The 20,078-nt window shown below is 37.0% G+C and overlaps 1 protein-coding gene across 14 annotated transcripts in view; it reads left to right on the top strand.

The window, feature by feature from the left end:
- The window catches only part of DST (dystonin), a 494,203-nt gene that overhangs the window by 241,108 nt on the left and 233,017 nt on the right, over positions 1-20,078 (top strand). For all 14 annotated transcript variants that reach the window (XM_024929292.4, XM_063604922.1, XM_008954352.4 and 11 more), the window contains 3 exons: positions 6,755-6,844; positions 9,154-9,231; positions 11,340-11,432. In XM_024929292.4, the coding sequence (XP_024785060.4) occupies positions 6,755-6,844; positions 9,154-9,231; positions 11,340-11,432 (261 nt within the window). The remainder of the gene's footprint in view (positions 1-6,754; positions 6,845-9,153; positions 9,232-11,339; positions 11,433-20,078) is intronic.

Below are 20,078 nucleotides of genomic sequence, written 5' to 3'. Positions count from 1 at the left end.
CTACCCAAAAGCTAAAAAGAGAAGCCTTCTTTGTCAAGGAGTGAATCAGGTCCAAAGAAGTAGACACATTATTTGTACCACCTAGTACCAATGTGGATTAAAAAAAAAACTCTCTATTATTTTATCCATTAATACCTTAAGATGTGTAACTAATACCTTTATTTCATAGTTTAAAAATAACCTAAAGGAGATGAATTCTATGTGGCCTTAATGTTGACTTAACGTAGTACCTTAAAAAACCATAACCACCTTTTTATCATGCCAAATAAGGATATTTCCCTGTTTGACTTAACTGCACCAATTTCGAATTTATAATAATTTAGGTAGAATATGAATTGTAGTTTTATTCTTTCACAACTCCTGAAGAAGTAGTACTGAAATAAATTTGTAATGAAAAAACAACTTTAGATAAGGCAGCTACCTAAGATAATACAATGTTTTTGAGCATTTTTTTGTGTATTTTAAAAGCATTAATTTTCTTATCAATAATTAATATGTTAATATATTGATATTTATGTTACCTCTATTTTTTCAAGTAGGCTGTCTAAGGAACTCTCCCAGGAGAACCTGACAGCTAATTTTTTATGAACGTACTTGTTTGATGTAAAAAAATTGCATTGAAAAATATTTTAATTTATAATTTTCACTAAAGCAAACTATCCTTCTTCTCGTCACCCAGTTAGTATAAGCCAATGAGGCGATCTCATTTGGGACAAGCCTTCTTTTATTATTTATGTTTCTTTCTAAAGATAGCTGATTGTTTTCCAGAATACTGTATCCTTTAGATATAGAACTTCTTTAAGAGCGGACTGTGAACCCTTTATGTGGCTGATGTTTTGCTCCCTGCTGCAGAGCTCACTAGGATGCCTGCATTTTACCCAAGGTTCATTAATGGAATGACTCTTCCAGTTTCCTTTTTTTCCTGAGGGACCTTTCCTCTATTATTGTGTACAGATTGGGCTCTTGATTTTACCTGTGATTGATTTGTTTTTGCTTAAGATAATAGTTTACAGGGAAGCTTTTATATTGGTCAGAGATATTATGGCCTCATTCTGTTTAAAATTCGTAGTTTTCTTTGTGTAGGAAAAGTTCAAGCTTCTTAACCTGGGATATAAAGCCTCTATGTCCACCGGCGCATCGTTCCAGCCTCATCTTCCACCTCATGCTTCATTGACTTCACCACTGCTTTCCTTCCTTGCAACTCATATGTAGTTTTGTGTGTCCTTGCCTTTTTCCTTTGTTCTTGCTCCTCCCTCCACCTGCAACATTCCCATCTTCTTTGCTGGGAAGACCTCAGACTGGGTTAAGCTCCTCATAGCTTCCTGAGTGTTCTCTGAATGCATTTATTTTATACTGCAATTTCTTGCCTAAATTTCTTTCATTTCAGATTACAGGCTTCAAGAGGTGGCACTCTTATTATTCATCTTTGTACCCATAGAAGTTAAAGGATACCCTGGCATATGACGGATGAATGCTCAATAAATAGTTTGTGACCTGAATTGAATTGCAGCTAAACAATAGTAATATGTTTAAATAATGGGAAGTCAAATTTTTGTGAAATTTGTCTAGATTAACATCAACCACTATAATGTCAGACTTTTAAAAAAGGAAGTTTAAACATTCAGCAAGCAGTTATATAATGATTCTCTTTTCTTCACAGTTGAATTTGATTTAGCCTATATAAAACCAAACAGTTATAGGTTAACAAAAGGAAATTTTCAGTGTAGTATTTTTGATCAGTTAAGCCATTTAGGTAATACAGACCTGGCATGAGCTAATGTGTTCTCACTCCAAAATAAATTTGAAATATTGTCCATGTCATCGCCAGCATCTTGTTTAGAATTTTTGTTGCCCATAGAATGTTTTCTAGTCTATTTTACTTTCTTGGGATATTCTTTTAAGTAAAAGATTAGTGCCCCCTAGAGGTAAACTCCAGGTGCAATGCTATATACATATTTTTTTGAAGTACTGCAGAATTCTACGAGAATTGTGTGAAATACAGAAAATGCTGTATCAGCCTTGTTATGTAATTCAAGTTATGTAAGTTAATCCCAGAGTATTTCGTAGTGCTTTTACTTTGCTCATCACTTCCTCTAGCACTATTGATCCAGACAGTTTTTTGTCCCATAGGGAGAACATATCCAAAAAGAGAAAAAGGAATGCTTTATTAAAAACTGAAAATGGAATGTTAGGGATATTGGCGGTTAGTATAGTCATCTGTGAAGGAAAGTTACCAGGCCCAATGCCTATGACTCACTCCTGGGGTAAAATAAAAGCTTTTCTATGTAGGCTTAGCTGTCTACTTTCCCTTCTTTTCTTTCCCTTAAATTTCTTGCTCCATCAGATTGGAACCCCAATTCTTTCCCCTCAGTTCATTCCCGACCACCCTTTACCCATAATGTTGATTTTTAATTTTTAATAGCATCCTCTTTTATTCCATTCATTTGTGCTGAGGAAACTGACTCAGTATTATAAAGTACTTAGCACAAGGTTAGGCATCTAGTAGTAACTCATGGTGTGTGTGTTTTTGTTTATTATTGTTAGTGACATTTGCTTTTCGGAAAATGATATCTTATATTTTGTAGGATGTTTTCCATATACAGTATTTCTGTGGACCCTCAGAATAGTCAGCTGAGACAGGAAAAGCAGGCAGTATTGGGGATAGCCAGTGTCTTTGGATTTTTTTCAAGCATTATAGAAGTTAAATTAGTTTATTTCTGCATTTTCTTCTAAAATTCTTAAGAAATTAAGCCATAAGTCTTAAGAGTAGCTTTTATTTTATACATTTTCTAAGTTGACAGGTCATTGATTTTTTAAAATGATAATAATTTGATTTAAAGATTACAGACTTTTTGTTCTCTAGGTTGAACTAGGAGTTTTCTGTTTTCCAACCTTTATTTTAAAGATAAAAAAACCCTGAAGCCTAGAGAGTTTAGGCTGTTGGTACAAATTCATAAGGCCAAGGGCAGAAGCAGGACTAAAATGTCTTTTCCCTTATCACAGGTTTTCTCTTTTCCTAATTTAGAGGGAGTCTCACTCTTTTGCCCAGGCTGGAGTGCAGTGGCATGATCACAGCTCACTGCCACCATGCCCAGCTAACTTTTTGTATTTTTAGTAGAGATGGGGTTTTACCATCTTAGCCAGGTTGGTCTTAAACTCCTGACCTCATGATCCACCTACCTCGGCCTCCCAAAGTGCTAGGATTACAGGCGTGAGCCACCACACCCGGCCGTCTTTTCCTAATTTAGATTTGCATGGCTTAATATTATTATTTTCCTTCTCTAAACATGTCTGTTTTAATTTTCCTTTGTTGTCACATAAATACGATAGCAGCAAATGACACCTGGTTTTGGAAAGTTTCCCTTATGTAGAGGGTTTTGTTCAGTCTGGCAAGTCAAGTTGTGAAATTGCCTTACTATGAGATAAGTGTTCAGAATCACACCCCATCTTTAACTGTCCTGGAGTGAGAAAGACACAAGAAGTGGAATATAGAGTGAAATGTAAGTCTAGTAGGGTGTAGGCATAGTGGACCAGAGAGCACAGAATTCTCAGCACTATTACAATCCTGGAAGGCCCCAAAGTAATCATGTGCTTGGATTCTACTGTCCTTCTGTGTACTGAGGATATCAGACCTGCACAATAAAGCCATTTATTTTGAGAGACAAAGCAGCTGGCTGAGGATCAGGAGCTGTATAATATTGTTTATACAGATATAATCTTTTAGTGTTCCCATTCAGGCTCTTTTAGAGTTTGGCTGCTTTCTGGTTATATTGAAGATACACTGAGAAGTACATAGATTTAGATGCATTAATGTACATGACATTCACAAGCTTAGCTTTTCTGCCTTGTTTTTAAGTAGGCCTTAGCCTTATAAATTCAAGCTTGTGCCTTAGAACGGGACTGGGTGAATTCTTACAGTGCTCTAATACAAGAGTCCCCAACCCCCAGGCCACAGACAGGTACTGGTCCGGTCCATGGCCTGTTAGGAAGTGGCCTGCACAGTAGGAGGCGAGCATTGGGCCAGCCAGCCTTACCACCTGAGCTCTGCCTCCTGTCAGATCAGTGATGGCGTTAGATTCTCATAGGAGCATGAAACCTATTGTTTTGTTTGTTTGTTTTTTGAGACAGAATCTCACTCTGTTGCCCAGGCTAGAGTGCAGTGGCATGATCTCGGCTCACTGCAACCTCCGCCTCATGGGTTTGAGTGATTCTCCTGCCTCAGCCTCCCAAGTAGCTGGGATTACAGGCATACGCCACATTGCCCGGCTAATTTTTTTTTGTTATTTTTAGTAGAGATGGGTTTTGCCATGTTGGCCAGGCTGGTCTCGAACTCCTGACCTCAAGTGATCCGCCCACCTTGGCCTCCCAAAGTGCTGGGGATTACAGGTATGAGCCACCACATGGCTGTGAACCCTATTGTGAACTGTGCATGTGAGGGATCTAGGTTGTGCTCTCCTTATGAGAATCCAATGCCTGATGATCTGAGGTGGAACAGTTTCATCCCAAAACCACCCTCCCCTGCATCTGTGGAAAAACTGTCTCCCATGAAACCAGTCCATGAGTAGGAAATTGCAGTATTAGTACTCATTTCCCTAAGTGCTTATCTGTTCGCGTACATATCATGCATGTAATAGATATGTTCCTGAAGAGGCCCTTGAAAATTGATTCATCTCTGAAATACAGTTGAGAAGTTGAGAGAGTTGTCATTTCATGGTATCTCAAGGTAAATATTCTAATTGAATGGATAACTCCTTTGTAACTTATTTGGTTATTTACAGGTTTTTCTTTCCTTCTTTTTTTTTTTTTTTTTGAGACGGAGTCTCGCTCTGTCACCCAGGCTGGGGTGCAATGGCTTGATCTCGGCGCACTGCAACCTCCGCCTCCTGAGTTCAAGTGATTCTCCTGTCTCAGCCTCCCATGTAGCTGGGATTACAGGCACCTGCCACCATGCGCGGCTAATTTTTGTATTTTTAGTTGAGATGGGGTTTCACCACGTTGGCCAGGCTGGTCTCAAACTCCTGACCTCAGGTGATTGATCCACTTGCCTTGGCCTCCCAAAGTGCTGGGAGTACAGGTGTGAGCCACTGCGCCTGGCGTATTTACAGGTTTTTCTAAACAAGGATTGCTCAAAATGTGTTATAACATTTTTTGGGGCTAAATAAAGTATTTTTAAACTTTGTCTTACTTTGGTATTATGACATCAGAGATTCAACTGATATTCCTTGGGAATTAGGAAATCAAAATAAAATGTCAATTTGTAAAGATGGAGACTTGGTTAAAAGTAATTTGATTCACCTTCAGTTTTGCTGTATTTCAAAGGTACTATTGACATGAACAGTTACTTTGTGGTAGAGCTATTGAGCCTAAGCTTAGTATTTATATTATTTGTAGTTAATTATGCCTAGATGGGTAATTGAATATTAAAAGGTTCTGTGACTTATGTAAACAGTGCCAGAACACTGGATGTAAAAGCTGGTAAATTTGATAAGAAATTCCTAAGGGAACTTTTTCTTCATCAATCAAAAACATTTTCTGACACTAACAAAAGATATTGTAAAACATATATATAGAGAGAGTCAACTAAGATAATAAAGTTTTATGGGATTTAAACTATTTTTGGGGACTGAGAGACTTACCATAAAAGTTTGCTTCCAGTTTACATTAGGCCTCTTCTTTGTGTTTGTGTAGTTATATAGTTTTGGTTATAAGTTTAGATCTTTTCATTATTTTGTGCTATATACTCACTTGACATTTTGGAAGTGCAAAGGAGTTGGATTCATTTGTATACAGGGCTTGTGCCATGGGTGAAGTAGGTGGGATTCTGGTTCCTGCCTCTTTCCGGCCCACTTCTTTGGCTCCTTTCATGGGAGTAGCCCAGAATCACTGAAAGGCGAGAAAATGGAAATGTGCCAGTCCACTGTGGAACAGCCATCTTAATACCTGCCTTGACATTTGTCTGTCCAACACAAACCTTGCAGTGGGCCATGTGGTTACTAGAGCTATCCCTACTTGGCAGGCTAAACAAAGCTTTTGGGAAATCTTTGATGGTTTGGGTTCTAAAATCACAGACTTCTAAATCAGGCCTGTGGAACGGGGAAAGCTATTGTAGGTTGAGTGTTGATTTTGTGCTAGTGTTATTTAGTTTTGAAAATCTTACGTTATAAGAAGACTTACATTGTGCAGAGGAAGGGTTTGGACAGAGGACTTCTAACCTGACACATACGGATTTCAAAAAATTTTTTTGAAATAAGTATAGGCTCATAGGATATGGATAAAATAATATGTAGAGTCTCATACTCTTCACCCAGCTCACATCTATGGATTTCTAAAAATGTTCCTTGGCATCCTTGAACCTGTTTTAGGCTAGAAGTAGAAGATCAACTGCGGGGGTGAAAACTCCACCCTCTCGTTAAGGTGGCACTGGTCACTGTATCGGGAATCATGAATAAAGTCAGGGCATTGTCCGTATTTGAAGAATTGTAACCCCATGTAGTAGTCCAGGTTTATGTTTGTTCTGGTGTCTTAAAAATGTAATAATTTGAATTGTCTTTTTGAATTATTAATCTGAAATTCACTTTTTTAAGTTTTTAAATTAAATTTAGTTTTTAAGTAATAAGCATTTTAAAAATTTAAAAATAGGTACATGAATGAATACCATGTGAGGAATGTTTTCTACTTGTCTCCTTTTTATGTTTAAGAATGTTAAGGATAATTCTGAGTTCTAGGACCCCAAATTTTGCTTTTCTCTTTATAGGTTCGAAAACATGTGAATGATCTCTATGAAGACTTAAGGGATGGACACAATTTGATTTCTCTTTTAGAGGTTCTTTCAGGAGATACCTTGGTAAGTTTTAACTTTCTTATTTTATTTTGAAGAACGTGTAATCTTTTCTGCATAGGACCAGTATGTTTTCAGTACAGACTATTCAGATTTTTGCAACATTCATCTTTTGAGCTATGAATTCTGCCTGAAAAAGAAGTTTTGGTTAGATTCCTAAGCATTTTCAAACTTCAAATGATGTGAATTTGAGAGATTGAAGCACTTTGATTACTTCACTTATATAATCAGTTCTATAATTAAAATACTATTTTTGTTCTTGCTTCTTTTTTACCTTTGGGTTTTTTTGCTTAGCAGAAGTTGGATGCATAATATAACCACATATTAAAAGACTTACAAATAGCAAGAAAATAAACATTGCTTTCTGAAAAATGATCTAACCCATTCCGCAGGTGTCATTTTTTTTTTTTTTTGGTGAACATTACTTCCCCTTCTTGTTACCTGTTCTCCTTCATTATGTTCTGTTCATGCTCTTCTTTTCATTTCTGGTCTGTCTTGTGTCTTTGCTGTCCTATCTTCTGTCTGTTATATTCATTAGCCAAGGGAGCGAGATTTTTTGAAGACCTTACGATTGGTGAGTGCAACAGAAGCATGCGAATATGAACAGCATGAGGATGTGGAGGATGAGGATAAGGGGGTAGGTGTCGCCCCCATAACTTGACTAACCTAGCCGTTCCCATGCGGTGAGCGCTAACCTGATAGAGAAGTAACTCCTGGGTTCAGGCTCCTTTTTAGAAAAGCATAGAAAGGGCCAAAACCCACATTGAGGTAGATGTGTGTGTACCAAAAAATTGGATAAAGGAAATATTTTCTCTTTAAATTATCTTCAGAGAGCTAAAATGATTGAGTTATTTATACATTACTGTGCACTGCATGGTAATTAAACAGACTTAAAGTACATGATGGCATTTTAGTTAAACAATTTTATATACATTATATATAAACATGGAAATTTTACAAGTCTGCTAATTTTTGTGCAAATTCATTCAGTTTCTGGAAGTGATACTTCAAACATGGCAACTATTTATTGCTTTTTATGAAAGAACTTAGGGAATTTTTTTTTAGTATTTAAGTTTCTGCTTTAAACCACACCTCTTGGCAATAGGTATTTGATGGACATGTTTTACCTCTCTAATATATCACATGTATTTAAAAGGGAGATTTAAAAATCCAGTATTCCAACAGAACTCACAGAGCTGTTTAATCTCCGTGACTCTTAGTTGACTGCAGCCTACCTTTGCAAGACAGACGTGCTTCTTCTTTTGTCTTCTACATACCTAGTGTCCCTTGATTTTACTGGAAATTGTGCTTTTGTTGGATCCAGTGGGTAAATTTATCAACATCGTTTCTACTTGTTATGCAGAGCTTACTTTTCCTTCTGTGGTGTGCTGTCTGTTTTCTTATGGCACCTTTGGCTTCAGCAACCTATACATATTGAAGAAGCCAAGCTGTCAATTGTCTTTTTTCTTTTTTACCTTTGGAAGATTTTATGTGATAAATTTCAGCTCCATTTTTTGTATTTTTGCTAAGCATTTCTCAGCTCTGTTTCCTCTGTTTCCTTCATGCTAACTTGTAACATTTCTTAAGGGAAATGGCATTAAGGAAAATAATTCTCATCTGTCACTTTTCCTGAGACTGAGAAAATAATTGTGTCCATCCCCAAGTAGTGTAAAACGAGTATAGAGTCCTTTCTAATTATCGTAGTGTCCACTTTTGTGAAAAAGCTAAAATAAAGAGGAAATATATGGTTTTAATTGGTTTTCTCTCTTTCTCTATCATGGCTAAGTAAACCTTCTCTGTCTTTCTCCTTCTTGGTGATTTTTATACTAACTGCATGCTACTTTATCTCATTTTCATTAATATGCCATATGTATATATATATATGTGTGTGTGTGTGTATATATACAGTTATAAAAACCCTCTTGCTAATAGTGTTCAATAAGAAGGTAAAATGATGAATGATATTTAATTATTTTTGTGCCTCCATAGCTAAATAATTGTAGGCTAGCATTGTTTTATTACCAAATATTAAGTGTCTGTATATTCTGTAACATCTTCTCTTTTCCTTTTGTTTAAACAAAAAATTTGTCATAAAGTATATGTTTAAATAAAACATACTTGGAAAAAAATCCCTAGTAGTTTACATTCAATCTCAGACAATATAAAGAAATTGAAACCTTCTTAGAAAATCTTATGGCCTTACCTAAACGGTAAATACTGTTTTGATATATTAAGATGAACAGAAATTATATTTAAATTAGCATGGTCTGTGATAACAGAAACTCTTTTTCATACCTGCATTTTTCTGTTCTTAGCCCAGAGAAAAAGGTCGGATGCGTTTTCACAGACTACAGAATGTACAAATTGCACTTGACTATTTGAAAAGACGCCAGGTATGATGTTTTGAAAATACTGTAATCATATAAATATATGTTACTAATACATCTATGTAGAAACATGTCAAGGAATGACAAGGTTAAATTTGCCTGTGAATTGTAACCAGTAAGCTTGTGCTTTGGTGAAGCAAATATTTAAAAATGTTTTTAAACATTTGCTCCCAAGAAAAGAAGTTAATAGTAGGGATAAGCCCAGAGGAATTATAAGTGACTACATTTCCATCTATGTAAGAACTTGTGATTTTCTTTCTGTTTGAATTGGATTGCATTTGCCTAGGAAGTTAATGACATTTTAGTAGCAATAGAATGTTAAGAATGCCTATGAACAGTTCTTAATTGTGGGGAAGCAATACTTCATTTTTTACACTTAGTATATAAAAATAGTTAATTTTTATAAAAATACTTTATATAATACTTTTAATTTAGTATAAGCATTTTTCATACTTAGTAGTGTTAAGGCAATATTTTGTTTTTATAAGTAGATAATATTGGAAAATTTATGAGTAAAGATATAACAACATTTCTGACAATAGCCCCCAACTTGCTTGAGGTATCAGGAGAAATCATGGAAAAGAATTAATATATTGTATATGATCTTGACTTGGTGGCATTACATCATAGGCCAAAATATTAGTAATTTTTCAATTAGTACAAAAAAATGCAGGAGAGTTGAAAATTATTGAAGACAGTGAGAGTCAGAGGGGGCAGCAATTTTTGTTTTAATAGTTTGAAAAAAAGGAAGAGGCTGGGTATGGTGGCTCATGCCAGTAATCTCAGCACTTTGGGAGGCTGAGGCGGGAGGGTCACTTGAGCCCAGGAAATTGAGGATGTGGTGAGCCATGATTGCAATATTGCACTCCAGCCGGGGTAACAGAATGAGACCGTCTCAAAAAAAAAAAAAAAAGGCAAGAGAAAAAGGGGGAGAGGGAGAGGTAAACACTAGCTTTTATTATTTCTTCATTATTATTCTTAAATATAATGAACATTAAAATGCTTTTCCCTATTAAATACTAGTAAATCCTCAGTGCTTAAATATTTTAAATGTTATTGTTGTTTGCTCATTATTCATCATTCTTGTGAAAGTTTCCAGATGGATACTTCTGAAATGTTTTCTGGCAGTATTTTGTCCAAGAAGTAAAATGTTAAATATCATAGTATATAATTCTCAGTATTTAAATTCATGATATTAAATGATTTTGTCCAGGAAGTAAATGTTAGGGATCATCATTTGATTTATTTACCTGAATGTACAGTTTGACAGTTGATAAGCTTTAAGTCTGAGTATTATATTATTTTAAAATATTTGAACAGCCTTCCAAATGCCCAGTGACTTATATATTTATGGCAATACATTGATAGCAAAATAATGCTAGTTATTTTAAAACCTTGTAATGGAAATTTGAGAAAATTGTTAGAATTGTTAGGATAGTTTCATACTTAAAAAAGACAAAATTTTTTCTAATTTTAAGATCTCAAATATTTAGGACTTCTCACTTGAGGAGTTGTATTTTTGTATTGACAAGTGAATGCTTTTAGTACTTGCTCTAGAACAGCAGTCCCCAACCTTTCTGGCAACAGGGACTGGTTTCATGGAAGACTCTTTTTCCATGAACTGGCTGGTGGGAGGAGTGGGGGTTGTTTCAGCATGAAACTGTTTCACCTCGGATCATCAGGATTTTTATAAGGAGTGCACAACCTAGATCCCTCAAATGCACAGTTCACAAATAGGGTTCACACCCCTATAGGAATCTAATGCAGTGGCTGATCTGACAGGAGGTGGAGCTCAGGTGGTAATGCTTCCTGGGCCGCTGCTAACCTGCTGCCATGCAGCCCAGTCCCTATGGTATAGGTTTGGGGGTTAGGTTGGGGATCCCTGCTGTGGAAGACAAGAATGCAATAATACTTGCTCTTTCTTTGTTGTTACCATATGATTTGTAATATAAAATGATTGAGAATAAGGGTAAAACAATATTTAGTTGACTACTGGTGTTTAAATTATTCCATTTTTTCTTTGTATAATTTTAGAATTGCTTTTATGTAGGTAAAGATAACTGGTTCAGGTTTGATAAACAGTTGGTTTTATCTCTTCTTCACATTCAAAACAGGTGAAATTAGTGAATATTAGAAATGATGACATAACAGACGGAAATCCCAAATTGACTTTGGGATTAATCTGGACAATAATTTTGCACTTTCAGGTAAGCCCAGATTTTCTTAATTTCAGCATCTAATTGCTAGTTTTCAGGTGGTTCCTATGAAGGGTGAATGATGCATTCATGTTCTATGGAAGAAAAATAAATTTCAAGCTTCTTTCTTTAAGTAATATATTTGAATTGTTCTTTTAAGCAACATGCTGCTTGTGAATCTGGCAACTAGTTTCCTGTTCTTGATAAACTTAAATGTAGTTTTAAAGACAATGTCTGTTATCTCAGAGTTGGAAGACATATTTCTTTTTATTGACTGGAGACACACTTTTTTTGCTCATTAGAAAGTATTACCTGTTTTAGATACTTAAATGTTTTATGATTAGTCCTTATTTAGAATGTTTTTTAGTAATACAGGTTCTTAGCACTGTCAACTATTGCCTCCTTTGATAGACACTAGATGGCAGCATAATTATAAAGAGATGTGAAGAAGAAAAGTATTCATGTTTTATGCAGAGCTGTGCTTTCTCTCTTTAGATTTGAGGAAAATGCAAATTTATTGACTGAATTATTATCTAATAAACCTGAGCCAATTGAGGACCGATTTTGATTTAGTTTTGGGGAAGTGATACATTAAAAAGAATCTTCATTTGATTTAAGGAGATTCCTAACTTTAGAACTTGCTTTAGTTTACTAACTGCTGGTCTGCTTAAGAAATGTTCTGCTACTAGAGGTGGGAAGGAGGGGGAAAAGGGCATGGGCTGAAAAACTACCTATTGGGTACTGTGCTCACTATCTGGGTGATGGGATCATCTGTACCCCAGACCTCAACATCACGCAATATACCCATGTAACAAATCCGCACTTGTACCCCCTGAATCTAAAATAAAAGTTTAAATTATAAAAAAAACCCAGAAATGTTCTGTGTGCAGCACAGAGCCTGACCCACAGTAGGCACTCAGTACATCTTACCGATTGATTACTGTACAGTTGGATCTTGAAGGAGGAAGTGAGCCTTTGCCAGCTTCAAAAAGGACCTGTGGTTTTGAAACAAATCTGGTGAGGAATAAGACTTTTTTAAAGGCTGGGCGCGGTGGCTCACGCCTGTAATCCCAACAGTTTGGGAGGCTGAGGCGAGTGGATCATGAGGTCAGGAGATCAAGACCATCCTAGCTAATGGGTGAAACCCCGTCTCTACTAAAAAATACAAAAAATTAGCCAGGTGTGGTGGCATGCACCTGTAGTCCCAGCTACTCGGGAGGCTGAGGTGGGAGAATCGCTTGAACCTGGGAGGCAGAGGTTGCAGTGAGCTGAGATTGCGCCACTGCACTCCAGCCTGGGCAACAGAGCGAGACTCCGTCTCAAAAAAAAAAAAATTTTTTTTTTTAAAGTTGGCTGAAATACAGGTTACGTAGACAAATGGTGGAGAATAATGTACCCGGGGGGCTTGTTGGGAACAGGATAGATTTGACAGGTATGGAGAGCTACAGGAATCAGAGTCTAGGTAGGTCTAGGACCTGAACAGAGGCAGCTGAATAGTTTCAGCAGAAGGACATTCATGGAGATCCAGGTAATCGAAGGAAAAGGTGTTAGTCAGCCAGACTACAGGGCAGCTAATACAGGTGAATATCCACTTAGCTGAGCTGTTAATATCAGGGAGAGCCAGTAACCAGAACTGGAAGCCAGGACCCCAAAGGACTGAGGGCATTACTGGAATCAAAGATATTGAACCTAAATGAAGGCAATAATTTGGCATGAAGCGCAGAACCAGACCTTGTTATCAGAATTGGGTAAAGTCTAAGTAGAACTGGCCAAAAAGTTGATTTCATACGGAGTTCCTCAGTGGCTTTGTCAGGGATCATTTAATTAGTCCTAAGTGGATCAGATCCTAGAGCTTTTAGCAGAGTTGAAACTGCAAGAACCCCAGACGGGAAAGTCAGAGGTCTATTGGAGAGAATCAATCACTTCATCACCAGCTGGTGAGGTAGGCTGTGTCTGAATTTTGAATGTTAGACGAAGGATCACTGGGGCAATGGAAAGCATTCAGGCTTCGGAGGGAGGTAGAATTAAGTTTCGTTCTTGGCTCTTTTACTTACTGTTGTGATGCCAGTCATGTTACTACTTTGAGCTTAAAAAATAATGTGTTTCTGTTCATCACTTTCCTTTTTCCGTCCATCACTTTCCATTTTCTGTCCATAAATCTTTTTCAGTGACAGGACCTGTGCTGGAGTCTCTCTGAATCCATTCTGGTTTGGGGGCTGCCTGATTCTCAAATCGTTTTTTGCTCAATTAAATTTTGCTAAATTTTAAAAAATGTGTTTTAGGAAACAACATCCATTAGTTCTATGTAAAATAGAAATGAGCAGAGTCCATATTGAGAGAGATAAGCTGTGAAGCTGAGGTAGTGATAAAGGTCAGGACTCAGTTGGGGATGCAAAATTGAATAGAAGAGGTCACACTTTGCAGGAAGAAAGAAAGGGACTTGGACACAGGGCATAGAGGGTGTAGGAAAGGGATTTGTTAAAGATAACAAAACTTTTTAGCCTGAGAGATTAAGAAACAATAGACTACTGAGAGACACGGGGGTGATGCTAAGGGGAAAAGCACTTACTTTCTGGGTGGGCTTGATGGGATGGTGGGATATCCTGTGCCTCTATCTGCTGAGCAGTTGGAGACATGAGTGGAGCTGAGAAGCCAGAGGTACAGATATAAACTTGGGGAAGTTATCACTACCCAAGTGATCACTGATTTTATCAGAAAGAAGGGATCTTCAGGGGACCCAAGAGAAGAGCACAGATGGAGAAGAGATGGAGCACTAAGGATAAAAATTTGGAGAAGGCCTGCGGGAAAAGATTCTGCTGAGGAAAGAGAAAAAAGGAGCATTTGGAGAGATGGATGAAGTAATAGGAAAATGTACTGATGAAACCAAGGGAAGAGAATTTCAAGTAGAAAGAATGGTGAGCAGTATGAAATGCCACTAGAGACCACAAGAAAATTAAGATGGAGTAGAGGTCAATAGTTTGTTCTAGAAAGAAGACATTGGAGACCCAAGCTCCTGGGAGCAGACACTAGAAAATAACAAGCCAAAAGGGTTGGGAGGTAGAAGCAGTGTATTTAGAGGCTGAGTTTGAGAAAATTTAAAGCAAAAGTCTTCAAAAAGGAATTATATACTAAGAGAGCCCTTTGGGGTTCAGCTGACTTTGGAGGAGGGAGGAAGACTAGTCACAGAAGTATCAAAAGAAGTTTTGCGGGCCGTGCACGGTGGCTCACACCTGTAATCCCAGCACTTTGGGAGGCCGAGGCAGGGGGATCACCTGAGGTTGGGAGTTCAAGACCAGCCTGACCAACATGGAGAAACCTGGTCTCTACTAAAAATACAAAATTCGCCGGGCGTTGTGGCACATGCCTGTAATTCCAACCACTTGGGAGGCTGAGGCAGGAGAATCACTTGAACCCAGGAGGCAGAGGTTGTGGTGAGCTGAGATCACGCCATTGCACTCCAGTCTGGGCAACAGGAGCGAAACTCTGTCTCAAAAAAATAAAAAAAGTTTTGCTTCTAATATACTGTGGCATAGTGTTCTAGAATCCATTGTATTTTAGGGCTTTAATTATAAGATGATGTAACAAATTATCACCAATATTCATAAATTAGACCAAAATCTATTTGGAATGGAACACATCTATGTTTTGGTTAAATGGAAATGTTCTCTCTTATTTAAATGAAATAACTTTTTTTAGTATGACAATAACTTGAGATAAGAATTGTTTTTTGGTTATGCCAAGATATAAAGATTTATAGCAGTGGTAATCATCCTCACTCAGTGACTCAGCCTTTTTCTCTATACTTTACATAAATAATGGAAGCAATTTCAAAAGACCAATTGTTTTATTTTAACAATATTTGTTATAGCATCATAAATGGAATCTATTTTTCAGTCAGGCTTTCTGAAGGTAAGCATTATCATTACAGTAATCCTATATCATTAGCCACCACATGCTAGATCCAGAGATACTAAGGTAATGAAGTATATTGTTCTGTTTATTGGGAGAGTGTCCATGAAATTAACTATAACATAGGGTGATGAATATTATTGGTGATATAAATGAAAATAGAAATGTATGGGAAAGGAGCATTGTAGTGGGATCTGAATGGCTTTAGAGAATGTAGGAAATTTTCACAGATACTAGAGATAGGCTTTGAAAGATGAATGCCAGTAACCAGGCAGACTAAGTTGGGCCATTTCTGGGAGAGGTAGCAGTGTATATGGCCTAGAAATGGACAGCTGCTTAGTTTGGCAAGTGTATTAGTTCATTTTGTGTTGCTGTAAAGGCATACCTGAGGCTGAGTAGTTTATAAAGAACAGAAAAGAGGTTTATTTGGATCATCACGGTTCTGCAGGCTGTATAAGAGACATAGTCCTGGCATCTGCTTCTGGTAAGGTCTCAGAAAATTTTTCAGTCATGGTGGAAGGCAAAGGGGAAGCAGGATTGTCACATGGTAAGAGAGAGAGAGAAGGAGGAGGAGGGGTAGGAGGTACCAGGCTGTTTCAAACAACTAACTCTTTTTTTTTTTTTTTTTTTTTTTGAGACGGAGTCTCGCTCTGTCACCCAGACTGGAGTGCAGCGGTGCAATCTTGGCTCACTGCAACCTCCACCTCCTGGGTTCAAGTGACTCTCCTGTCTCAGCCTCCCAAGTAGCTGGGATTATGGGCACGCATCACCACGTCTGGCTAATTTTTCTATTTTTATTAGAGGCAGGGTTTTACCATGTTGGCCAGGCTGGTCTTGAACTTCTGACCTCAGGTGATCCACCTGCCTCGGCCTCCCAAAGTGCTGGGATTACAGGCATGAACTGCCGTTGCTGGCCTCAAACAACTAACTCTTAAGTGGGTAAGAACTCATTACTGTGGGGATGGCCGAAAGCCGTTCATGAGGGAGCCGCCCCTGTGACCCAGACACCCCCCACTAGGCCCATCTCCAACATTGGGAGTCACATTTTCAACATGGAATTTGGAGGGGACAAATATCTAAACTTCATCAGCAGAGATGGAGGGAAGGATTGGGGGAGTGCAGATCACTGGTTGCCCCTCCATCATGTTAGTACAAATATCAGCCATTATACATTTATAGTCTCTTGAATAATGTACCACTCATTACCTTTGAATACACTGAAAATCAAGTTAAAAACAAAAAAAAATCTGAGACCTTATTTTTACCAGCTTGTCTTCTGGGATGTTCAGTTTTTGCTACCGGAGAATGTTTTTAAATGATTAAGGAAAATTTTACAATGCAGGATCTGTTATTGACAAACATCTGCAGTATCATTGCTAACTTGACTAACTGAGTATTCTTACTTAGTAGAATATAATGAGTTCCATCTTTTGATCAGTCTAAAGACTACCTAGTGAAAGGCAATTATTAATTTTTTTAGTAGTGAAATGATTTGTACTTTCGTGTAAATCCATTTCATGCTATTCTAATTTTTTTTTTTTTTTTACCATATCTATGACTCAGTGTTAGAAATATGCACACCTTAGATAATCAAGTCTCATACTGATTCATTATTTTTCCAGCAAGGCCCTCATAAAAACTGTATAATATTTAACTAGGGTATGATTATAAAAGTTACATATAAAGTTTAACTACATATATATGTATATATATATATGAATGCACATATATTTCCTTTTGCTAAATCTTTCATGCTTTAAATTATATAATTTATCTATTTGGTATCACATTAAAGTCCTAATAATTAGATAAGGTCATGGCTTGGAAATTTGTATTATTTGAAAAGTATTATAAACTATTTTAAAAGATTGATTTTTTTAGAAACAATTTTATTAGAGAATTATAAGCATTTAGCACTTATCTCTCCCGCTAGCTATTGAATCAGCTTATTATTTTTTATGACTTGTTTTGAATAAGAGTCTTAATAAAATTTACAGAGATTTTTGAGCTTTTGGTGTGTTTGTGTGCAAGTACCAAAATTAGTTGGTATTTCTTAAGAAAAAAAAGTATACGGTAGAGGGTAGAGAGTCTCTGAAATTCAATTTGAAAGGCACTTTGAATCCAAATTTGAAGGGCACTTTCCTAAATCTCTCCTGACTGGTGTTTGCTTTCTGTTTGCTCTCACTCGTTGAACCACCAAATAGTTTCAAAGGTTAAGTGCAAACTTCGTTAGTGTATCTGCATTTCAGAAAACCGAAAGTTAAAAACAGTCATAATCTTCTCATACAGTGAAGCTAAGGGTTTGCCTTGAGAGCTCATCAGTGTTGTAATTTGACAGTGAGCAGTAATGTTTGTCTAAGAGGATTGGTGGCCAGAAATAAGCCACAGTGTCTAATGAGACACGGACCGGCTGGGCAGGATGCCACGGCATTTCTTGTGTGTGCCTTTCTCATAAGCAAAATGGCCTCAGACTGAAGAGGATGGTCATAAAGTCTGTGTGGAACAGACGTCAGAGTGGAATTTTCAGACTTAATGGAGAGGATCTAAGTAAGCTCTGGATTTTGAAATGAGTGAATCTATGGAGCTGTGATCTCCTACAAATCAAATGGGGAATGTCTGTGGATGTGTAAGAGCTGAGAAAGAAGAACAATATGTAGATCCTGCCAAAACTCCTTTGAACCCTGAAAAATACTCTCCTGGAAGAAAATATTTCAGAAGAAAACCGATCAAGAAAACTGGAGGTGACAAAGAGTCAGTTGGGGCAAACAATGAAAATGAAGGCAAGAAGAAGAGCAGCAGTCAGCCTTCAAAAGAACAGCCAGCTCCTTTATCCAGGGGACTGGTACAGCAGGAATCTGTTACCCTAAACTCTGCACTGGGAGATGGTATTCAGCAAAAGAATACAGAAGTTGTAGCTGACAGCGTTAAACAGAAACTTCTGCCGAGTGCTGTAAGCAGTTGGTCTGACCATGTGAACACTTCTCCTGCTAAAGACAGTGAAACAGAAGTAAAAGTTAGTGAACTGGATGAAAGGATTTCAGAAAAAGACAGCACTCCATATTGCGCAAAGAGGAAGAAACATTTAGATGATGTCAACACAAGCGAAATAACATTCCAGGAAAAAACTGATGTTTTTTCTTTTCGAAAGGCAGCCAGCTTAAGCTCTATTCCCTCGGGTATAGAAAGATCACTCGAAAAAAGTGGGTTTGCTGAAGACCCACCAAAAAGTTATAGCAGTATTCAAGAAAAGCAAAACACTGAGAGATTTTGTCCTCATGCAACACAGCATTTTCAGTTTAAAAAAAAGAGATGCCATTCCCTTTATACTAGTATGTCCTCTGTTTCTAAGGACACAGATGGAAATGAGGTAAGTGAAATGTGGAGTCTGAGTTCAAGTAAATAAGTGTTCCAGGTGCTCACATCAGACTCACATCTAATTTGTCTTTTATAAAGTTATTTTCATATTAGTGTATGTAAAAGCCATAGAGTTTCTGTTGCGTTTTGTTAGTAGCCTCAGGTTTGATTGTTATGATTTTATTTTTGTGCTGTGCACATTCTTTGACCACACTTTAATCTAAAAATCCTGTACGTTTTCATTATTGGTGGAAGACTTTAAAAAGCACTACAGTAAGAGAGTGCATATCTTTTGAATTTTTCTGGTTCATGATTCTTGACTTTGCCTGTGGAATAGCCTGTGGAAGCTTAGTTGGACTGTAGGTAAAAGTTCAATTAGAAATAGTCATGAGAAGACAATAGCTTTGTAACAAATAATAGGATACTGTAAAATTATCAGTCAATACCGACTTGCTGATTCATGAGTTTGAAAAGCCAGATTCTGGTTCTCTGTTGATTTTCATGTGCAGAAACATTCACATAATTGCTGTCAATTCTGTGCATATGTTTTGAGGGCTAGGGTACATCTTTTCCTTTATGTTATTCCCCAGCCCCAGTCTAAAATCAGAAATTGTTAGGGTAGCATGCCATAGGAATTTGAAAATGACACAGACTACTAGGAAGTTGAGATCTTTATTCCTAACACTGATATTTAGCTTTAGACAAGTTACTTATCTGGGGTTTTTACTTGTCTTTAAAATATAATTAGATAGGTATTTATTTAATTGCTCAAAAAATGTATTATCCACATAACCTCTACATGTTACTACTCAGGAGTTGATGGCTTTTTCTTTAAGCTATTCCTAACGTTATCTTTTAATAAAAAATCTGAACATAAAGAATATTTGTGATGTTAAACATTCTTGGCAAGGTCATTGTATCAATGAGCAGAGATCATTTGCATAATGATAGAATGAGGTTTTATGAGGGTTAGTGTGCGCCATCATCACTGACCTTGGTTTCTGAGTTCTCCTGAAGGTGTCCTGTTTAGATACACCGCTACACCTTGCCAATATTATGTCATCAGTTCTCTTTATATTTTACAGTGGTTATATTTTAAAAAGAAAGCATTCAGTCTGTGTCATTATCTATGTAGCTCTGTCATAAAGGCTAGTGCAAAAGAAAACTACTTGACTACTATATGTTTATGAATATAAGCACTTGGTTTAATTTCACATATGTTTTCCAATTGTTTTCTTGCATAATTTGGCTTCAAGTAAGCTGTACATTTTTGCATTAATGGAAATTTTTATAATCTGTTTCCTTAGTGGTACATTAGCCTTTCCTTCAATGGAAAATATATGTGGAAATAAGTCATAAACTGACCAGTCAGATTTGCGAAATAACTGTAATGCA

The sequence above is a fragment of the Pan paniscus genome, chromosome 5 (assembly GCF_029289425.2).
Source record: "Pan paniscus chromosome 5, NHGRI_mPanPan1-v2.0_pri, whole genome shotgun sequence".
Taxonomy (NCBI): Eukaryota; Metazoa; Chordata; class Mammalia; order Primates; family Hominidae; genus Pan; species Pan paniscus.
Note: the sequence above shows the minus strand (reverse complement) of the source record. Positions and strands in the feature narration are given on the sequence as shown.